Source organism: Cardiocondyla obscurior, linkage group LG16 (assembly GCF_019399895.1).
Source record: "Cardiocondyla obscurior isolate alpha-2009 linkage group LG16, Cobs3.1, whole genome shotgun sequence".
In the NCBI taxonomy this organism is placed as follows: domain Eukaryota; kingdom Metazoa; phylum Arthropoda; class Insecta; order Hymenoptera; family Formicidae; genus Cardiocondyla; species Cardiocondyla obscurior.
Window position 1 is genome coordinate 4,446,958 of NC_091879.1, and position 19,025 is coordinate 4,465,982.

Below are 19,025 nucleotides of genomic sequence, written 5' to 3' on the forward strand. Positions count from 1 at the left end.
AGACGAGTCGTTAATTTTATGCCACTCGAGTACTTTCGTTCGTCGAAAAGTAAAGAAAAAAAAAATAATAAGAACGTTAATCTTTATACTGTCAATTGTGACACGGCACGAAGTGAAAATAACCAAGTACGTGGCGGTTGGAAAGTCACATGTGTTCCAAAAGTGGCGCGATACGCGCCCAACTTTGAGACGTAGAGGCATTTACGACGCCGTACGTGTGTGCTCGCGTGTGTCCGAGCCTGCACATACAGTGATATCTGGCATGTAGCGCCGTATGAATGAAACGTTCGGTCCTCTCTCTTGCACCTTGCAGTCTTTGCACCTCGCACCGGAAACAATCGCAAGTCTCTAATTCATGTAAACGCGAATCACAAACGATACCTACACATGATAAGTGAAACATATTTTTATCGTGTAACTAACAGCGTATCGTTTCTGAGACAGGTATGACATATCTTTAACTGCATTGCGAACGTCATGATAAATGTGATGGAAATTGTCGCGCGCGCGCGCGCGCGCGACCGCTCGAGGAAACATTCACGATACCCGACTAACGTCACGTTTGTCGGGTCGTCTTCTTTTTAATTGACTCCCCACGAGCCAATTAAGGGACGAACGGGAGCGTTTTATTATAGAAATGCGCGCGGCTGGAACCGTAATTCTAATCGCGTCGTTTTTACTCGTCATGTTACTTAGCAAAAATGATCCCGAGGATACTCGGTTAGGTTATGATTGCTTTTCCAGGGGTTACGGGGAAAAAGCTACCTCGCCTAATAATTCGTAAATACAAAAGGTTGAGCATGTAAATATCGTTTCTCTAGTCAAGCGCGTGACATCGAAACGAATGGTGAGGAATAAATCAACTCGTTAATCAGATTGCACGTACCGCTTGCATACTTGGTGCGTCGGCGACGTAGCGCGTTCGGAGAAACGTAATTTTGTAATCGCGCGTCACTCTCTCCTTTTTATGCAGCAAACTACGAAAAAAAATGACATTCATATCCGGTACACCGGCATATATTTTGTAACGTACTTTTCACGTCTTGGATAACGAGAAAAATAATTCCTTTGTGCTCACCTTTTATGTTACAATGGTACAGATCCGATTCCTCAATCGGATTTTTAAAATAAGCTTTAGATATTGTAAAAGCTTTTATTCTACATGATCGAATAGATCGCGTTCGCGCAAGTACTCACATTTTTGTCTTTGGCTAGTTACAGAGTAAAACATTCGAAATATTTGAAAATTACAAGACCATTAGTTGTTTCCAAGTCAAACATTACATTTTTAATTATTACAGAGTCAACATATCTATCCAAAATGAATGGAATTATTCCTGAAATGGAACAAGTTATCAGCCAACTTGAAAGAGGTACTGTGGTAACAAAATTTTTCCCAAGAAAACGACCGGAAAAGAAAACTCTCATGATTAGGAGAGAAACTAGGCAGATTGTTTGGTCAAGAAGTGCAACCTTTAGACCTTTTGATGGCTCAGGTAACAAGCTTCTCTCACAAATTAGTTTTAATTATATTTCTCTAATAATACTGAAATAATAATTTTTTATGTATTATACTTATTACAGTGGAAATAAGAGAGATGAAAGAAGTTAGGATAGGAAAACAATCTAAAGACTTTGAAAAATGGCCTGAAGATGCTAAGAGAATTGAAAATCTAAGATGTTTTGTGGTATATTATGGATCAGAATTTAGACTGAAAACTCTTTCCATTTCTGGTGATTATCATGTGTATCTATTGATCTTGCTGTTAATTATTTTTGCTACTATTGCCATTGTATTTTTCTTAGCTCTTAGTGAAAAAGAATGTGAGCTGTGGATCAAAGGATTGCGTCACTTAGTGCACGATACTATAAACGCACCGTACCCATTGCAAGTCGAAAGATGGTTAAGAAAAGAGTTTTACACAATGGAAAACTCTCGTGAAACGCAAGTTCTTTTTTTAACAAAATTCATTAATTATTTTTTTTTTTACATACGTTTTATTACAATATAACGAACGTGTATATTAGCTATGTCATGTTTTAATGTCTTTTTTTTTTTCTTTTCTTTTTCTCTCGGTTAACAGGGTCACATTAAAAGATGTCAAAGCATTTTTGCCTCGAGTTAATTGCAAAATTGCTACAAACAGACTTAGAGAATTGTTTCAAGAGGTAGACGTAAGAAATCGGAACGAACTTGGCTTTGATGATTTTGTTATTCTATATCACAAATTAATGTTTGATCAAAATGTAAGTAAATATTTTAAACTGATTAAACTTGATTAAAAATAATAATTAGCTATAACATTTTGTCAGTTACAATGCAAATTATAATTGGTATAATCGATTTGCAGAATCTCACGGATTGGAATAAATTGTTAAATTATTCTAAGAGTAGACAAACTGTCACGCTTCAAGAATTTCAAAATTTCTTATTAACAGAACAGCAAGATAACTTAGGAAATAATAAATCAGAAGTATCACGTTTTATTAGAGAGTATTTACAAGATTCTCAACGAGACATACAAGAACCATATTTTACTTTCTCAGAATTTATAGATTATTTATTTTCTAAGCACAATGATATATGGAATCAAAAGTTTAATCAAGTTTCTCAGGATATGACGAGACCTCTTGCGCATTATTGGATCGCGTCATCACATAATACGTACGTAACATTTCTAATGAAATAAATAAGAATGCGTCGTATTTTTTTACTTTAACTAGACTTTAAGTCTAAAGCATACAATGTAATTTTCTAGATATTTGATGGGAGATCAGATCAGCAGCGAGAGCAGCTGTCAGGCCTACGTGCGTGCGTTAAGAGCGGGTTGCCGATGTATAGAGCTTGATTGTTGGGATGGTCCAGATGGAATGCCATTTATATTTCATGGACACACTCTCACCACCAAGATTAAATTTTTGGATGTTATTAAAACTATCAAAGAGCATGCTTTTGCTACATCTGAGTGAGTTGATAAAAAGCGAGATGGAGAAACAAACAGATCAACTTCTCTTTTTAATTATTTTAGTTTCTATTGGCAAAATTTATGTGCAGATATCCTGTTATTTTATCTATCGAGGATAATTGTACCTTACCTCAACAACGTAAAATGGCAACGACTATGCAAGAGGTATTTGGCGACATGTTATTAGTCCAACCTGTTGACAAGAATGAAACCGTTCTACCTTCGCCTTACGCATTACGTAGAAAAATTTTGCTAAAGCATAAAAAACTTCCCGACGGTGTCGACGAATCCTCGTTTCTTGTTCGAAATGATGAAAGCAGACAAGAAATGGATCTCAGGAATACTGTGAAAAATGGAATTCTTTATCTGGAAGATCCTATCGATAAAGAATGGAATCCTCATTTTTTCGTATTAACGCAACAAAAGCTGTTTTATACAGATACATTTTCGAGAGCACAAGAAACTGAACATGATGACGATGAAGAAAACAACGTTCGACGATCATTGGATGTATGTACATACCATAAATTATTGCAATTTACAATATATATATAATTATAAATTAATGTTTTAATACATGTTACATTAATATTATATATATAACTAACATTTGTAATTTTAAAAGGGCGCGCCAAATAACGAGTTACACTTTGGGGAGAAATGGTTCCACGGAAAATTAGCTAGAGGAAGAGAAGAAGCTGAAGAATTATTACGACGTTATTCCTATCTTGGAGATGGTACTTTTTTAGTGCGACAATGCGTTACATTTGTAGGTGATTACTGTTTGTCATTTTGGCGTAAAGGAAAGGTGAACCATTGTCGTATTAAATTGAAGCAAGAAATGGGCCAAACTCAGTATTATCTTATTGATACGAATTGCTTTGATAGTCTGTACAGTTTAATCACTCATTATCGTAATCACCCACTTAGAAGCCAAGTAAGTAAGAAAATACAATATATTTTAATGTAAAGATATAAATTATACGAGTAAAGAATCTATTGCGAATTGAAATTACGAGACAGTATATTGTTATGCCGTGCCTTTCTCTATGCAGGAATTTCTAATTACTTTGCAAGAACCAGTGCCGCAGCCAAACAAGCACGAGGAAAAAGAGTGGTGGCATCCGGATTGTACTCGAATAGTAGCAGAAGAAATGCTAAAGCGTATCCCTACGGATGGTGCATTTTTAGTAAGACCTAGCGGCAGTAATTGCTACGCAATTTCATTTAGGTACGTGTTCTTAAAGCGTCTTCTTTTTTACGTGTTTTCCAGTTTTCTATACAGACCGTTTCTCGCTCTTACTAATATAATTAATATTAATATTAATATTAAATTATATTTAATTATTATAGAGCGGAAAAGAAAATAAAACATTGTAAAATAAAACTTGAAGGGAGACTTTACACTACTGGAACCGTAGAATTTGAAAGTTTAGTTGAATTAGTCAATTATTACGAACGGCATCCATTATTTAAAAAAATTAAATTAAGCCATCCCGTTAGTAAGGATATGGCAAGAAAAATGGATTTGGTATGTATTCGTTTATGTATTTTTTTTTTTCAAATTTATAGAATATAATTCCATGTTTAATTCTACATATTAAAATGTTGAGAAAAATAAAGAATACTATGATATACATTACTCTTTCTCAATATTTAGGATAATAACGATGATGGATCTTACGGTATCCCAGGTTATATGGACCCTACAAGTCTCACAAATGTAAATTCACAAGTAAGCTATTCAATTAAATTAATTTTTTTATAATTAATAAATGTATTAATATATGTCTTAATGTATTAAATTATTTTTAAAAGGTTACCGTCAAAGCTATTTACGACTATAAAGCTAAAAGAGACGACGAATTGACGTTGGTCAAACATGCTATAATTACTAACGTTAATCCCCTAAGCGGAGGATGGTGGAGAGGTGATTATGGTGGCAAAAAACAGCATTGGTTTCCTGCTAATTATGTGGAACAAATTGATCAACAAGAACTTCAAGGAGATGTGAGTTTTAAATTATTTCGAACTATGTATTTACGCACGTGAATAATGATCGGATAAAATAATAATGAATGTAAAACACACAATCATATTTTTACTATAATTATTGTATAATCGTCATATAATGCATTTAATTTGAGAATATTTTATTTTATCAGTCGGCAGATTCTATGATGCTCGGTAGCTTGCAAAAGGGTTCATTAGATATTACGGGTGCTGTAGTCGAGTTGATTCCGGTTAGAGAAAGATCGGGCTTGGAATGGATGTTAAGAATACAAAATCCTAATATGTGTTCAGTATTTGAAGTCGCGACACTTTCAAAAGATACCGCGTACGAGTGGATGACAAGTATCAAAGAGACTGCACAAAATGCAAGCGTGAGGGTAAATATTAATTTTCATTAAATAAAATTGAGATATTACTTCGTATTATGTACAGCATATATGTTCTTGTTAGGAAAGTCAACATAAAGAAATGGAAAGAGCATGGAGAATAGCCAAGGAAATGTCCAATCTTATAGTATATTGTAGATCAGTTGCATTTAACATAGAGCGAATAAGAACTAAGGGATTTACGTTCACTGAAATGAGTAGCTTTCCCGAAACAAAGGCTGAAAAATTAATGTGTCAACAAGAAAATAAATTTTTTCTAAAATATCATCAGGTAACGTGTGCACAGTATTTTAAGAGAGAAAGAGCGTATAAGCGAACGCATTAAAATGTCAAAATGTTGATTATTGATTAATTAATAAACGTTTGGTTAACTAATTCTATTTTTTTTTATTAGGTTCAGTTCAGTAGAGTTTATCCGAAGGGACAACGTATCGATTCATCTAATTATAATCCTGTACCAATGTGGAATTCTGGTTGTCAAATGGTAGCTTTGAATTATCAGACAGGAGATAAATCAATGCAATTGAATCAAGCTAAATTTAAGGAAAATGGCAATTGTGGCTATTTGTTGAAACCGGAGTTCATGTTCAGCACTGAATTTAATCCATATGACAAAAATACACTGTATGGTGTCGAATCGCTAAAGATTAGTTTAAAAATTATTGGAGCGAGACATTTAATGAGATCAGGAAGAGGTACTGCCAGCCCGTCCGTCGAAGTCGAAATTATAGGTGCGGATTTCGACTCTGGCACAAAATTAACAACAAAGACAATACGTAAGTATCTGCATTTTAATTTACAAGAACTAGAAGAAGCCACGCGCGCGTTATTTTTTCAGGGACCCCAATTACAAACTACAATTTTTTAAGATAGAATTATATAGTAAACATATTTTTAAATGTACATTTTAAACTTACAGAGGATAATGGATTTAATCCAATGTGGAATGAAACGTGCGAATTTGAGATATTCAATCCACATTTTGCTCTTATACGATTTTTAGTGCAAGACGAAGATATGTTCGGCGATAACAATTTCATAGGACAAGCTACCTATCCAGTGAGTATTTATCTTAACATTTAAAACTTTTTTTCAACCTTTGTTTCTTTTTCTCTTTCATTAAAATTAATTTTATTTAGGTACGTTGTCTACGAACGGGATATAGAAGCGTTCCATTAAAAAACGTATATAGCGAAGATCTTGAGCTTGCCTCCCTATTAGTACATATTAATATCACAACTTTATAGGTAATAATAAATTTAATTTAACATTATTTAATACACTGATATTTAAATTATAATTTATGCAATATGATCTAATTTTTAATAAGTTCTTTTTTTTTTTCTCATACAGATACGTCGAGTGTAAAATAAAGCATCAAAAATTAAGTCGGTAAAAAAATATTAATTATACAAACGAATAAAATTGTTGATTCGGTATAAGGATAGTGATTGAAAGTAAGTATTTGTCTTACTTTGACATCGCGTACTTTTGTACCCGTATACGTTAATAAATCGTTAATTTATTTCAGGTGATGGAAAATCATCGTAAAATAAAATCTAATCACGATGGCACAGTTATAAGATCAATGATGTATTATATCAGATTATATATCCTTAGAGAATTGTATGTATATATGTTCACGTTAGATTTTGACAAATTAGAGATATATGAGTACAGATAAATTTGTTAGAGGTACCTATTTACATAGTTGCGATATTAAAAAAAAATTAAATAATTATTTTCGATTTAATGTGCTCTTAATGAAAGAAGGATAAAGATTAAAAATTAAAATAAATAAAAAGCAAATTTAAAAGGTAGAGAGAGACAATCTATAAATATATGATGATGGATAGAATCGATACAGTATATTCGAATATTAATCTAGTTTTTTCTTGTAATATATTTGACTGTTTTACATGCACACACACACACACGCGCGCGCACACGGATTGCATTAAACATGATCGCTGCGCAGTTTTTCTATACATAACGAGTTATATTCAGATGTAATATTCTATTCATTGTTAATTTTTCAACGATGAGTAATGCTCAATTAAGTCGGTCAAGAATAAAGATATCTTTTTCTCAATTACTTTATAAATATCTTTCGATTATAACAATTCTCAATTAAGTAGTTGTCGAATATTCGTAGTATTATTATATTGGGCATTTATGGCAAAAAGCGTCTTCCTCGGTAATCATACGTACGTATGCAATACATTACTCATACAATTTTATAGCTGTGTAGCTTTATCATTTAACAATATCTACGTCTTCCGAATCGCAAAATGTTAATTATTAATCGATACATATACAAATTATCTTTATATATTTTGATGTTATGTTTTAGAATATTAAATTTTGATCATTGTATTATTAAATATGTATATTTGTAAATTAGAATTTAATAGTAGCGTATGTTAGGTTTGCTGTGTATGTACTTTATGTGATGAGCGATAAGACATATCTGCGTAAAATAAACGTGTAAATTTAGTTTTCTTACAGATACGAGTGGACAACCAAATTAAATAATTTTATGCGTTATTCGAATTGTAATTGATAAAAAGATAAAGAATGTGTGTGTGTGTGCGCGTGTACATTGATATGTTTTCAATATTCTATTTATTGCAACATACATACATATATTGTTACAGAACGTAAGAAATAAAGTTCTATATGCGTTTATTTCTTGTACTTTATATATGAAGGATCACATTGGAAACAGGTATAGACAAGGATAGTAATAATAATAATGATGATAATTGAATTATACAAATTGAAATATATACGCGTTCTAAGTTATAACAGTAGATAGCTTTTTACAAAGTTTGCTTAAGGTACTCGTCAAATAAGAATATGGAAAGGGATGCATCACGTTCCTCCAGCATGTTCTTGAGGTCATTTGAATAACCTGCCAGCTGTCTGACACGTTCGGACAAAGATTCCATGAAATGTTCTTCAATATAATGCGCGACAGCCGCATCCTGTTTGGTGTGATGCTGCGCCTGAGCGTGAATGCGTAAGGCTTCATCGGCAAGTTGTTTCTCGCTGTCAAGTGCTTTAGCCAGGCTGTTCAGTTCGGTCAATTCCAATACTTTGCTATCCTTGATCTGTAAGTAATAACAACAAAGCATAATGAAACTATCATTGTCTTCGCGAGAAAAGCTAACGGACAAACTGAAATTAATTTATAAAAGATACTAACAGGCTTCTTAGAACGTGGAAGTTGATTGAGATCCATCTTGCCACCACGCTGTGCGATGTATTTGATCAAATTTATAGCTTCTTCCCAAGAGTTATCTGAAAGTTTGCGGTACAGCCCCTTAAACCCTTGTCTATTAGCCTCGTAATTTCCGAAGTGTGTGGACATCAGGAGAAATTCAAAGCTAGTTTCAATATTAGCATTCGCATACGCCTGAAGATCAGCTTGAAGGGTATCGATAGCTCCATACTTGGCATTACAATTCGATATTAATCCACCATCTGCAAGCATTAATTGTTTTTTTTTTAAATATATTTTTTTAATTACTGATTACTTTCGTCAATAAAATTAATTTGAAATATCCATGCGCTGAAATTAACAGCTTGGAATATTCTCAATTGCTCTTGATACAATCGGGTATTAATATACGTACTTTTGGGATTTGTGCCACAGGCACTTTCAACGTCGGTGTAACAATACTCCGCGGAAACGGTCAGGAAAAGAACGGACAGCACTCCAAAGAACAACATCTTTCCTGAAAATAATTAATAGGAATGAAATATCTCTTCTAAAGTAACATCTATGATACTCGACGCTTTAGGTGAATTTCAATTATGAAAAATCCCTCCCGAAGAAACAATTTTTTACAATTAAGGGGAAAATACGCGTGTTACATGTCGATTCAAATTTATATCGAGAAACCCGGCGGGTCTTCTTTCTCGGAGCAGACTACACGTGCCTCGCAGCCGCCCGGTGAATAACGGCAAGGCGAAGGCGAAGAAGTCGGAGGCGAGGCGAGACGGAGTCACAGGTCGGAGGCGAGACAAAGACGGAACACGGCCGCGCAAGCAAATGCGCAATACGTTTCGTACGTCGCGCGAAAACGAGACGTCCCCCTCCCCCTTTCCCTCCTTCTTCCATCTTCCTCGAAAACGCGCACGTTATCCTCTTAAGAATAACTTCTCTTATCTACATACGTGCGGAAGACAGTTATCGGCTCGCGAAGACTTGGGCGGTTGTCGAGTGAAATGGCGGAATACCTGGGTCGGCGGTGTGCAACGCTCGATGGGAAGCAACGTGAATACTCTCGCTTCGACGTTCCCCCGACAATGAACGTTGCCCGTTGCACGCACTCGGAGATGGGAGATTTCGTAGTGACGCAGCGATAGCGAGCGATACTTCAATTAGTCAGCTGACGAGCGGCGCATGCGCGAACGGTCGCGCTCTAGGCGAGGGACGTTGAAACGCAGGACGCCGGACGGAAAACTCCCCTCGCCCGCCCGCTCCCCTCGCTTTCCTGCGGTTAAAGTGCGAGGTGCCGCGCCGCGAATGTCGCGCGTTCGTTCAACGATTGTCGTGTTCGTTAGGTGATCGATGACCGCCGTAAGACGCATTTAGCCGCCGCGCTCTCTTATCTAGCTCCAACGAAGCCAGCCTTCTATACCAGTGCGTATAAAGGTTGCTTCTGAACGAGGCCGCGCCGCGCCGCGCTTCCTATCTCGCGATACAAATTCTCTACTTCTCCAACATTTTCCCCGAGATCCCATAACCTGTCCGCCTGCCTGCTACGTCCACCGAACCGACCGTCTCTTTCTTTTCTTCCTCCACGTATCTCGTTATCTCTCTCCCGCGCGCGCGCACGCAACATCACGATGACAAAGCTGCCGCTCCACGTCTTTCTCGTCACCCTGGTCTGCATCGGCGGCACCTTCGGCGATGGACTCAAGTGTAAGTTTACAAATCGACACGTCGCGGATTCGTCTCGCGGGGCAAATTACAGGCACGCATGTGTCCGCGCGCCCACGAGCGTACTCTCGGCGCGTTGATTTAACGACGCAATATCTTCTGTATTTCATTATGTATAAGAACGAGCGTGACTTGACGCGTTTCATCTTTTTTTTCGGTCTCGATTCCAGCTCCTCGGTACCTGATTTTAAAATAGGACAGTAGAATGTTGTCAGGAAACTCAGGACCCGAAAAATGAACGGAGTCCTGCGGCTAGTCCTCCCACTGAGCACCAAGTGCACCTTGTTGAGACAATCGGCTGATTTACCGGAACAAACGCAATAATTTCCTTCGATTGAGCAATCGTATCTTTGGACGCAGTCCAAGCTGCTTTTTTCCATTAAGTGGCTTCTATCGAGGTGCCTTCACTCGGACAATTTTGACAAAACCGATAGTATTCCATCGCTAATATTGCTTGCTTCTTCTTCCACAATTCGCTGCTGATATTTACATACGCTCGAAGACACGCTCCTCGTGAGAAATACCCTTGTATCATGCTTGTCATGGCTTTGTTGCCGTCTGTCAAATGTATATCCACTTACAATTCACATGGATCTAACGTGATCTGTGGGGAAAAAACATATTTATTCCTTACAAGACTTACAAGAATTACCACTTTTATCTTGAGAAACAAGTCTCTGGTACAAATTTTACATACCTTGTAAAATACGGGCCTATTTAAGTTAGAAAACAACATTGCAGCTTTAAATTCTTTTGTTGAGCACTGGTCATAGTAGCAAGCTCACTCTTCGCAAGAAAAAAAAGCAAAAATAGATTAAACATGTCCAAAGATAGCCGATTGTTTCTTCCTGATTCACTCACAGCTGATGTTTATCACATCTCTCTGCTTCTCTTGTTACCAATGTTTGCTAATGATTAATCAAGAGTGACGAAATTTTATATATATATATATTATTCAGCATAGATATATTGATCAGGCTTAAACTAATCGTGTATAATAATAAATTGGCAACGTTAATGTCTTTTCGAGCCACTGCCTGTAAGCAAATACATGTGAATGCAAATAACGATTGATAATCTCGGTTGAAAATGTACTTTTCTCTCTCTCTCTCTCTCTTTTTTTTTTTTTTTTTTTTTTTTTTACCTTAGCTGTAAGATGAAATTCTGCTTATTAACGATAAATTAATTATTAGACATTGCCAGTTATGCTCTTGGAAAGTTTGAGACAAGTCCGAAGACGCGTTTGATCTTTGTGACACATGTGCATACGTCAAGATATTTTCCCAATCCCTATCTGCCTACATTTTTACGTGCAAATGGCGTGATTTTATCAAATGTTGTTTTTATAACTCGATCCAATATCGTCAATCCGCACGGCATAAACGAGGATGAAACTAGAGTCGTTAGACGAAATTAGTTCTCGGGAAATCGGCGTAGTTATTATCAATGCGCGATAAACCGGACTGTATATTCGCATACGAATACGCAGTTGCCTCAGCTTTGTTCTCTCGCAATATCTATAATTTGTTGCGCGCATCTCGCATCGTGCTAGCTATTTTAAATAAATATTACATTTAGACGAATGTGAATTATATGACTCGAAAGCAAATATTTTTCTGCCGCGATAAAAGTCTTTCGTTTCTTTTTCGTTTTTTTTTTCTTTTTCTTCTCTTTAAAAAATAGAATAAAATGTTTTTACTTGGATAAACGGAGTAACAATCTTCTCTGCGTTACGCGCACATGTGTTAAAAAAGAAAAAAAGCCAGCTTTTGATAATAAATTGTGACGATGATGATTCGTACCAATTCCAAAGTCCCTTTCCATTTGTATGACTCATTCACATGCATGGATTTGAGTTCTCCGTTTGGCACAGATTCATTACATGGATACTAAGTCATTTTTTTTTTTTTTAATATTTCGAATTAATTGCATATTGTACGAAACAGTTTTCGTTGTCGTACAAGCGTAATTTATAATTAATGTTACGACTTAATTTAAATGAAACACGTGTAAAATAAAAAAGAAAAGAGAATTGCGTTTTACAAAATTATTAATCAGCTTTTAATTTTTAATGTAACGAAACGTTAACGATAACAGTTTTATAATTTGGAATAATTAATTTTTTTTTTTACTAACGAGCCGCGAATGAAAAGAAAATTACGCTCGTAAGGACAAAGAAAGCTGTCTCTTGGCCACAAAGAAAAAAAATTTACCCCTAACGTTAAACTACATTTTATCTAGAAACAGATGCTATTAGCACTGTCAGCAATCAGTCACGCACTGATAAAATATTTCATCTTTTCGATAACATATTGATAAAGTAGTACGTGCTCTTCTTATCTATTTAAGAGATGGGTTGTTACACAATATTGTAGAAATTTTATCGTAAAACAATGATTATTAAATTACCCTTTATACTATCCTTACTTAGAAGACCAATTAATATTTTTATTACTTTGATTAATTTTTTTTTTTTTTTTAGGTATACTTAAACCTGCTGATATACCAACATCATGGATAGACATGGTTGATCCTTGCATAAAGCTCATGGAGGCTCAAGTTAAGACCGAGATGGAAGCTGCGATGAAGTACCTCGCAATGGTACATATCTCTTAACATTTTACTCTAATAATTTATAACAAATAATTGATAACAGACGTAGTACGTTAAAATTGCATATATATATTTTTTTATTAGGGTGCCCATTTTGCACGCGATACTATAAATCGTCCTGGCTTCAGCAAGTTCTTTTTCGAAAGCGCGAGCGAGGAAAGGCAGCATGCAATAAAATTCATTGAATATCTGCTGATGCGTGGACAGCTTACGAACGACGTTAGTAAGCTTCTCAAGTATCCTTTGGTACGTATCTTATTTTGCGTTAATAAATTTGTGCAATATTAAAAAAGAAAACGCAGCTAAGCTAGTTGTAACACGTTTCTTTTTGTTCTTACGTCGTACAGACGATTAACAGCACGCACCCAATGCGTCAAGAATGGAACAGCGGAGAAGAAGCTCTTGCTGAAGCCTTGAAATTGGAGACCCAAGTTACGCGCAGCATTCGTGATATAATCACAACTTGCGAAAATCCAAAAACATCTTCTTTCAATGACTACCACGTGAGTATCGATTAAAAAAATTGTTTTTAATTAACAAACTTTATATGAAATGATATTCACTGTACGTCTCAATCGTTCGCAGTTGGTAGATTACCTCACTAGCGATTTCTTGGACGAACAATACAAGGGAGAACGCGATCTTGCTGGGAAAATATCAACATTGGGTAAAATGATGCAAGCGCACGGACCTTTGGGTGAATTTTTGTTCGATAAGAAATTGTTGAGCGGCGAAATCTAGAAACTTTTTTGACTATATAAAAATACCGAAATTCAGTTCGAAATATTCTTATCTATAAACGTTTATAAATTTTTAATGGCCACGTTTAGAATACATTGTATAATGCAGATTATTATGTGTTACGTATACCCTCGGTTACATTTTACTATGAAATTCAAGATGTAATGACAGTTTTTTTCGTTTCAAATATATTTCTAAATGTGGCCTAATATATAATATTGTAAGAGTACGTGTTTACAATGTTTGTTAATTCATAATAAGTATATTATCCTTGATAAATAAATAAATGAATAAATAATCATTATTTTTAAATGCTGCATTATCCAGCGGTAATTTCTGTGATCGCAAATTAAAGCGATGTGTACTCACCGTCGGGAATGACGTTCGTGGCGGCTAGCGTACGTAACTCTATGCGGCGGAGGCAGGGAATGAGAAAACGGGAGAGAAATCGGTTATCGGAAATTTGGTCGGCGCGGTACATACATGCGGTACATGTTGAAACTCGACGCACACGACTCTAAAGTCACGTACGCCAGCCGCCCGTCGCCGCTCGTCACAGAGAATGTCATCTGCTTTTCAGAGTACATCTCTTAATTTTAATGCTTTTTAATTGTTATCGCAAATTACAAATACAGACGGTTGAAAAAGTATAATGTTACACACTATCAAACGCAGCGACAAAAATTTTCCCGCGCACAGCATTTATTCAATACATTTTTTACATATTGTTTTATATTAAATTAAAAGAAAAAAATAATTTTATACATTTAATGAAGTGACATTTATTTTATAAATCTAATCATCGATTTAATTAATTAAAGTTCGTAGATTGTTCATAAATAATTGATACACGTGATACGGGAACTGATATTTGACAGATAAACTTTTTTTTTTTTTTGCTGGAAGCAAACTTTATTGGCATTGACCGAGAAAGTCCCGACAATTGGGCTTTCGTCACTTCTACACACACTTCTACAAGATTAAGATCATTAAAGATTTACGAAAGTAACGATAACGCGCAGGAATATTGTGGAAAGGATTAATCTGTAATATTATTTTTATCCTAAGTGTAAAAAGCGATTTGCGTTAATGCGCATCGAACTGTAAGATGTAGAAAAAAAAAAAGAAAAGAAAAAAAAAGAGGAAAAAAAAGAAATAATTTAAAAAAAAAAAAAGAAAAAAAAAAGAAAAAGATTTATTAATAATGACGGAAGTAACATTTATCATTCAAATGCTATGGTAGTTCTATTACTGCCAAGTAAAGTTCATAATAGAACTAGGTCCTTTTGCAAATAACGGAGGTGTCAGGATGGTGGAGGGAAAGGATGTGACAAAGGAAGCATACAAACTTTATCTTTATTTTCACGTATGCATATGTAAAGGTTTTTGCATATACGTGCATATATGTATATGCAACTTTCTAGAGCGAATAGAATGGCGTGCGGCAACCAAACCAACTGATAAAGAATATGATCGGTATAAAGGTCTGGGAGCACCTTACGCTCGTCCCTATTCTACAAAAGATTTTTCGATGGACTTCTTCAATATTTTTCGGAAACACGTTCGCCCCTGCTTTTCACCCCCAACCAAAATGAACTCCGTCCCGGTCGGGGGGTTTGACGATCAACTCGACTCTGTCTTCGGGCTTGCACTACTTGACGTTTTCTTCTAGGCTTGAGGCTTCTCAGCCGGAAATGAATTGCAGATCATATTCTTTGTCACAAGCAACCGAGAAAACCTTCTGACTCTTGATAATGCAAGCAAGACAAACGTGTTCTTCAAATATCTTGTCTTCGATTTTTCAAAACTCATTTTTTCAGAGTGAAACTTCAAACTTCCCTCTATCATCCAATACCTCTTGATTCAAAACCTTATAAACAAACAAACAGGTTAGAGAACTTACTTTTATTCGAAGCTTGTGATTAATTTTTTTTTTCTGTTATTTTTTATTATTTTTTTTTATCTGTGTCTTTGCGTTTCGTTTTCTTGCTTTATTTAAGTCTATTTTATTATTAATTTTTTTTCTTTTTGTTTTTTTTTGCGTTAAAGAGAATACGTCCACATTCTTTTAAAGATTCTAACCGACGGCTGGAATACAACTGTAAGCTAGAAGCATCACAAATATCAAGCGCTCAATTATATTCCAGCTTTCACATTATAGCCTTGTATTATAACACAAATTAAACCTTATCTTCATAACAATGATAGGAAGCGATATAAATTTATGAAAATAAGGTTTTGCCTATTCTAACCTTACTGGTTTTCATGCAAACAGTATGCTACACACTACTACATTTTGCATTTCTTTTTCGTAATCGATATTGTTTATAATATTGTAACTAAAACGCTTGTAAGATTGTATCGCATACGATGCAGAATTGGGTAAGGTAAGAATAGTAATATAATGTGATTTCATTAATTTTATAATTTTGACCCATTGAAGAAATATTTGGGTCAATGACATTGGAACTGCCGAAATCCTGGCCTCGCATCACTTCATGTCACTTAATATCGACCTGAAATTCATTAAGCAACAAAAAAACCATGATTGTTTACGCAAGTTACGGATCACTGCTTAGCTACTACCGTACGATTTATCGAGTGCATTTCTTTGATGCTCCCGTCTGCCGTTTTCTTGCTAACTTAAATACTTACTTTGCAATTTAATTAACATTATCATGTCGATTAGAAATATAAGCAGTCTACGAAAATATGAATCCGGCAGAAATGCTACTATGTCGTACATTGCTAGACTCCTTTTCAATACGGTAAAATAATAGATAAAATGTTCCGCGCATATTTCATTAAAATTAATAACGAACAGCACAAATTATTAATATATTACATATATAAATTATTTTTTAAACGTCTTGTGCAAATACAATTTTTTATTCATTTCATAATTTTCTCAAATTATTTCAAAAAAGCAATTAATGACATGTACATGACATAGCAAAAAAAAAAAACCCCGGCTAAACATAGAGAATTATGACAAAAAGTCATGTTTTTCTCTGAAAAAATAATCAAACATGCAAAAATTCTCCACATTTCGGTCAAGTGTTCGATAAAATGGAACAGTGAAGTAAAACAAACCAAATGTACAGTACAGTAAGCACCATTGTGCAAGAAATAATGAAAAATAAAATTTTTTTGCTGGACAGATTTACAGTTCTATATATGTAAGTACACAATATGATCACATGTGTTCTAACATACACTTTTAATATAGAGACACATATCTATGTAGACAGCTTATATTATAATGCAAATTAGAATATAGATCGTACTTACGTGGCGAATAAGAACGTGATTTAGAACGGTCATAGCGTGAACGTCGGCGGCTATAGTACGGGCTGGGTGAGCGACGATAGCTTCCTCTGTAGCTAACTCTGTTTCAACATTAAAATAGCATATTAAAAAAATGAAATAATTATATTAATTACATTTTCCAACGTGCGCTTAAACTATTGTATTACTTCACAAAGAATAAGCGATTCTTGGCTTACTCTCTACGTCTCGGTGCATCCCAGCTTCTGTCGTGCAGATGTGTCGGTTTCCCCATGTATATTCCTGGAGTAGGAGTGTGAGCTCGTTGCGTAATAGAAAAGTCCACTCTAATTCTTCTCCCATCGATTTCCATGCCGGTGCACTGCTGTTTAGCCACCTTCGCATCCTCGGACGATCCAAAATATACAAAGCAAAAACCTCGGGAACGTCCAGTCTGCAAAAAATACAAATTACATGAGCGACATCGTAAAATTGCACAGTCACAAAGTACGTTTAACGTCTGGATCGTTATACGTGTAAATTCATGCAAAGTTATGTGGCCAGAAGCCTTTAACGCGTCACATGTCCCTCGAGTATGACCGTTCTATATTTCTGGCAGTTATTTTTCCCCGGTACAATTACCCGTGGGGACTTTTTTTTATCATCTTAACGTGCAAAAATAATTATCGAGGGCATACCTTTGCATCAATAACGACCTGTACTCGCTCCACCGGGCCGTATTTCGAGAATATCTGTTGAATTTGTTGCTCAGTCGTGAAAATCGAGAGGCCAAAAACACCTAGGCATCGGGACGGGCAAGGATTGTCCCGATTGCCGATGTGCCGCCTCCTGGACGACATGGGGCTGCGAGAATGTGACCGGTATACGTGTCTGTCGCGGGAGTACCGCGAACGCGAGTACGAGCGGGACCTGCTGCGGGAGTAACGCCCTCCTCGATACGGCGAACGGGTCCGGCTACGGCTCCCTCGGTGACTGACGCTTGTGTACTTGCTGCCGCGGTATGACTTCCGGCCGCGTGACGCGGACCGACTGCGCGACCTCGAATATTTAACGTCCCTGAGAGAGTCCTTCCGCTCGCGAGACTTACGCGACCGGGAGTGCGACCGCGAGTGCGACCGTGAGTCCCTTTGGCCACCGTCCGCTGTCCGTGGTCGACGGGGGCTCGCGCTGCGACTGCCACTTCTCTACAAATTACAGACGAATATTAGAAGTGTCTAATAAAAAATAAATTATACACACACAAGGATACACAATTAAATCACTGCTATATTTTATAAAAAGTATTTGAGGAAAAAAAAAAAAAAAAAAAAAAAGAAAAAGACGAAACATGTACCAATACCGTATACCTCATGTGAATTAAATTTAAAATTAACAAAATACTTTAATAAATAGTAATATTAATTATTTAAAATTTAAGATAGATTTGCGAACAGAAAAAAGAATATAATAGCGTAAGTTTGCTTCAGATAAAGTACACACAAAGATCTAACCTAAAAGACACATATGTACTACCCTTATGTATCTTATTAAAATTAAATTCCCTGCCAGCGATAGCGATCGCAAATTCTAAACATCTGAGCGGTGCCGAGCAATCCATACTCGGATATCCAAGTTTATAACCTTGCGAGGAGTCATTTTCGGGCCGGAAGTCGTCGTGGAACTCGCCCAGGAGTTCGACGATGCATTTTCACTCCGGAGCGCATTCCGCGACCAAAATAACGCAAAGCGGCATCCTTGTATCGAGCCCGTCGCGAGCTCTCGCCTTCTCAATAATGGCTGGAGGCAAGAACTGCGTGTTGCTGGATCGATAACGGCTATGCCGAGGCCGTTCCTCGCGATTACCGTTGAATTCGCGGCTCGGCGCGATCTGGCCGGGATTTGTTCCTCGTACTCACCTCGATATCGCTCATCGCCGTCTTCCCTCGAGTGCAGATTCGCGCGACGAACGAAATGTGCGAAGATGCCATGCGTCGTACGTGTAACTCTCGTAGGCTCGACGGTAATATGGCGTAAGGCTTGCCGTCACAGGAAACGCCGGGGCCCGGGACGCGCACGAAACGCACCAAC

At 36.3% G+C, this 19,025-nt stretch overlaps 4 protein-coding genes across 9 annotated transcripts; 2 read left to right on the top strand and 2 right to left on the bottom strand.

The window, feature by feature from the left end:
- The first annotated feature begins 80 nt into the window (after positions 1 to 80).
- Sl (small wing phospholipase C gamma 1) lies at positions 81 to 8,161 on the top strand. 2 transcript variants are annotated; one of them, XM_070667653.1, is made up of 20 exons: positions 81 to 444; positions 1,302 to 1,496; positions 1,585 to 1,734; positions 1,807 to 1,945; positions 2,085 to 2,247; positions 2,352 to 2,665; positions 2,760 to 2,966; positions 3,056 to 3,476; positions 3,592 to 3,903; positions 4,022 to 4,197; positions 4,320 to 4,497; positions 4,627 to 4,701; positions 4,785 to 4,976; positions 5,132 to 5,356; positions 5,430 to 5,636; positions 5,760 to 6,141; positions 6,285 to 6,424; positions 6,505 to 6,612; positions 6,719 to 6,822; positions 6,897 to 8,161. In XM_070667653.1, the coding sequence occupies exons 2-18, from the start codon at positions 1,322 to 1,324 to the stop codon at positions 6,610 to 6,612; spliced, it is 3,564 nt and encodes a 1,187-aa protein (XP_070523754.1). In that variant the 5' UTR covers positions 81 to 444; positions 1,302 to 1,321; the 3' UTR covers positions 6,719 to 6,822; positions 6,897 to 8,161. The 2 variants fall into 2 exon arrangements, with proteins under 2 accessions (XP_070523754.1, XP_070523755.1); XM_070667654.1 differs by lacking the exon at positions 81 to 444 and adding an exon at positions 654 to 847.
- On the bottom strand, positions 7,974 to 10,897 carry Fer2lch (Ferritin 2 light chain homologue). 3 transcript variants are annotated; one of them, XM_070667684.1, is made up of 4 exons: positions 10,498 to 10,897; positions 9,004 to 9,105; positions 8,574 to 8,851; positions 7,974 to 8,478 (listed from the first exon to the last, which is right to left on the bottom strand). In XM_070667684.1, exons 1-4 carry the CDS (start codon positions 10,694 to 10,696, stop codon positions 8,188 to 8,190), a joined length of 870 nt encoding a protein of 289 aa, XP_070523785.1. In that variant the 5' UTR covers positions 10,697 to 10,897; the 3' UTR covers positions 7,974 to 8,187. The 3 variants fall into 3 exon arrangements, with proteins under 3 accessions (XP_070523785.1, XP_070523787.1, XP_070523786.1); XM_070667686.1 differs by lacking the exon at positions 10,498 to 10,897 and adding an exon at positions 9,611 to 9,767; XM_070667685.1 differs by lacking the exon at positions 10,498 to 10,897 and adding an exon at positions 9,548 to 9,735.
- Fer1hch (Ferritin 1 heavy chain homologue) lies at positions 9,866 to 13,982 on the top strand. Its single transcript, XM_070667687.1, has 5 exons — positions 9,866 to 10,298; positions 12,799 to 12,917; positions 13,014 to 13,175; positions 13,277 to 13,432; positions 13,515 to 13,982. The coding sequence occupies exons 1-5, from the start codon at positions 10,223 to 10,225 to the stop codon at positions 13,668 to 13,670; spliced, it is 669 nt and encodes a 222-aa protein (XP_070523788.1). The 5' UTR covers positions 9,866 to 10,222; the 3' UTR covers positions 13,671 to 13,982.
- A 572-nt stretch (positions 13,983 to 14,554) lies between these two features.
- On the bottom strand, positions 14,555 to 19,011 carry LOC139108967 (transformer 2). Of its 3 annotated transcripts, none has more exons than XM_070667680.1 (5): positions 18,854 to 19,011; positions 17,636 to 18,142; positions 17,177 to 17,391; positions 16,962 to 17,059; positions 14,555 to 15,540 (listed from the first exon to the last, which is right to left on the bottom strand). In XM_070667680.1, the coding sequence occupies exons 1-5, from the start codon at positions 18,923 to 18,925 to the stop codon at positions 15,515 to 15,517; spliced, it is 918 nt and encodes a 305-aa protein (XP_070523781.1). In that variant the 5' UTR covers positions 18,926 to 19,011; the 3' UTR covers positions 14,555 to 15,514. The 3 variants fall into 3 exon arrangements, with proteins under 3 accessions (XP_070523781.1, XP_070523782.1, XP_070523780.1); XM_070667681.1 differs by lacking the exon at positions 14,555 to 15,540 and adding an exon at positions 16,076 to 16,186 and having other exon boundaries at positions 18,854 to 19,010; XM_070667679.1 differs by lacking the exon at positions 14,555 to 15,540 and having other exon boundaries at positions 16,076 to 17,059.
- Between the last annotated feature and the right edge of the window lie 14 nt (positions 19,012 to 19,025).

What these genes read in the sequence shown, in the direction of transcription:
- Fer2lch (XM_070667684.1), bottom strand. Translation starts at nt 10,696, where the DNA reads ATGGAAAAAAGCAGCTTGGACTGCGTCCAAAGATACGATTGCTCAATC. An exon ending in CTGTCCTATTTTAAAATCAG is followed by an intron (nt 9,106 to 10,497) that starts GTACCGAGGAGC and finishes AATTATTTTCAG; the next exon opens with GAAAGATGTTGTTCTTTGGA. An exon ending in CTGTGGCACAAATCCCAAAA is followed by an intron (nt 8,852 to 9,003) that starts GTACGTATATTA and finishes TAATGCTTGCAG; the next exon opens with ATGGTGGATTAATATCGAAT.
- Sl (XM_070667653.1), top strand. Translation starts at nt 1,322, where the DNA reads ATGAATGGAATTATTCCTGAAATGGAACAAGTTATCAGCCAACTTGAA. An exon ending in ACGTTCGACGATCATTGGAT is followed by an intron (nt 3,477 to 3,591) that starts GTATGTACATAC and finishes TAATTTTAAAAG; the next exon opens with GGCGCGCCAAATAACGAGTT. An exon ending in TAGGACAAGCTACCTATCCA is followed by an intron (nt 6,425 to 6,504) that starts GTGAGTATTTAT and finishes AATTTTATTTAG; the next exon opens with GTACGTTGTCTACGAACGGG.
- LOC139108967 (XM_070667679.1), bottom strand. Translation starts at nt 18,925, where the DNA reads ATGGCATCTTCGCACATTTCGTTCGTCGCGCGAATCTGCACTCGAGGG. An exon ending in CGGCGATGAGCGATATCGAG is followed by an intron (nt 18,143 to 18,853) that starts GTGAGTACGAGG and finishes TGTAATTTGTAG; the next exon opens with AGAAGTGGCAGTCGCAGCGC. An exon ending in GATGCACCGAGACGTAGAGA is followed by an intron (nt 17,060 to 17,176) that starts GTAAGCCAAGAA and finishes ATGTTGAAACAG; the next exon opens with AGTTAGCTACAGAGGAAGCT.
- Fer1hch (XM_070667687.1), top strand. Translation starts at nt 10,223, where the DNA reads ATGACAAAGCTGCCGCTCCACGTCTTTCTCGTCACCCTGGTCTGCATC. An exon ending in CGATGAAGTACCTCGCAATG is followed by an intron (nt 12,918 to 13,013) that starts GTACATATCTCT and finishes TTTTTTTATTAG; the next exon opens with GGTGCCCATTTTGCACGCGA. An exon ending in CTTCTTTCAATGACTACCAC is followed by an intron (nt 13,433 to 13,514) that starts GTGAGTATCGAT and finishes AATCGTTCGCAG; the next exon opens with TTGGTAGATTACCTCACTAG.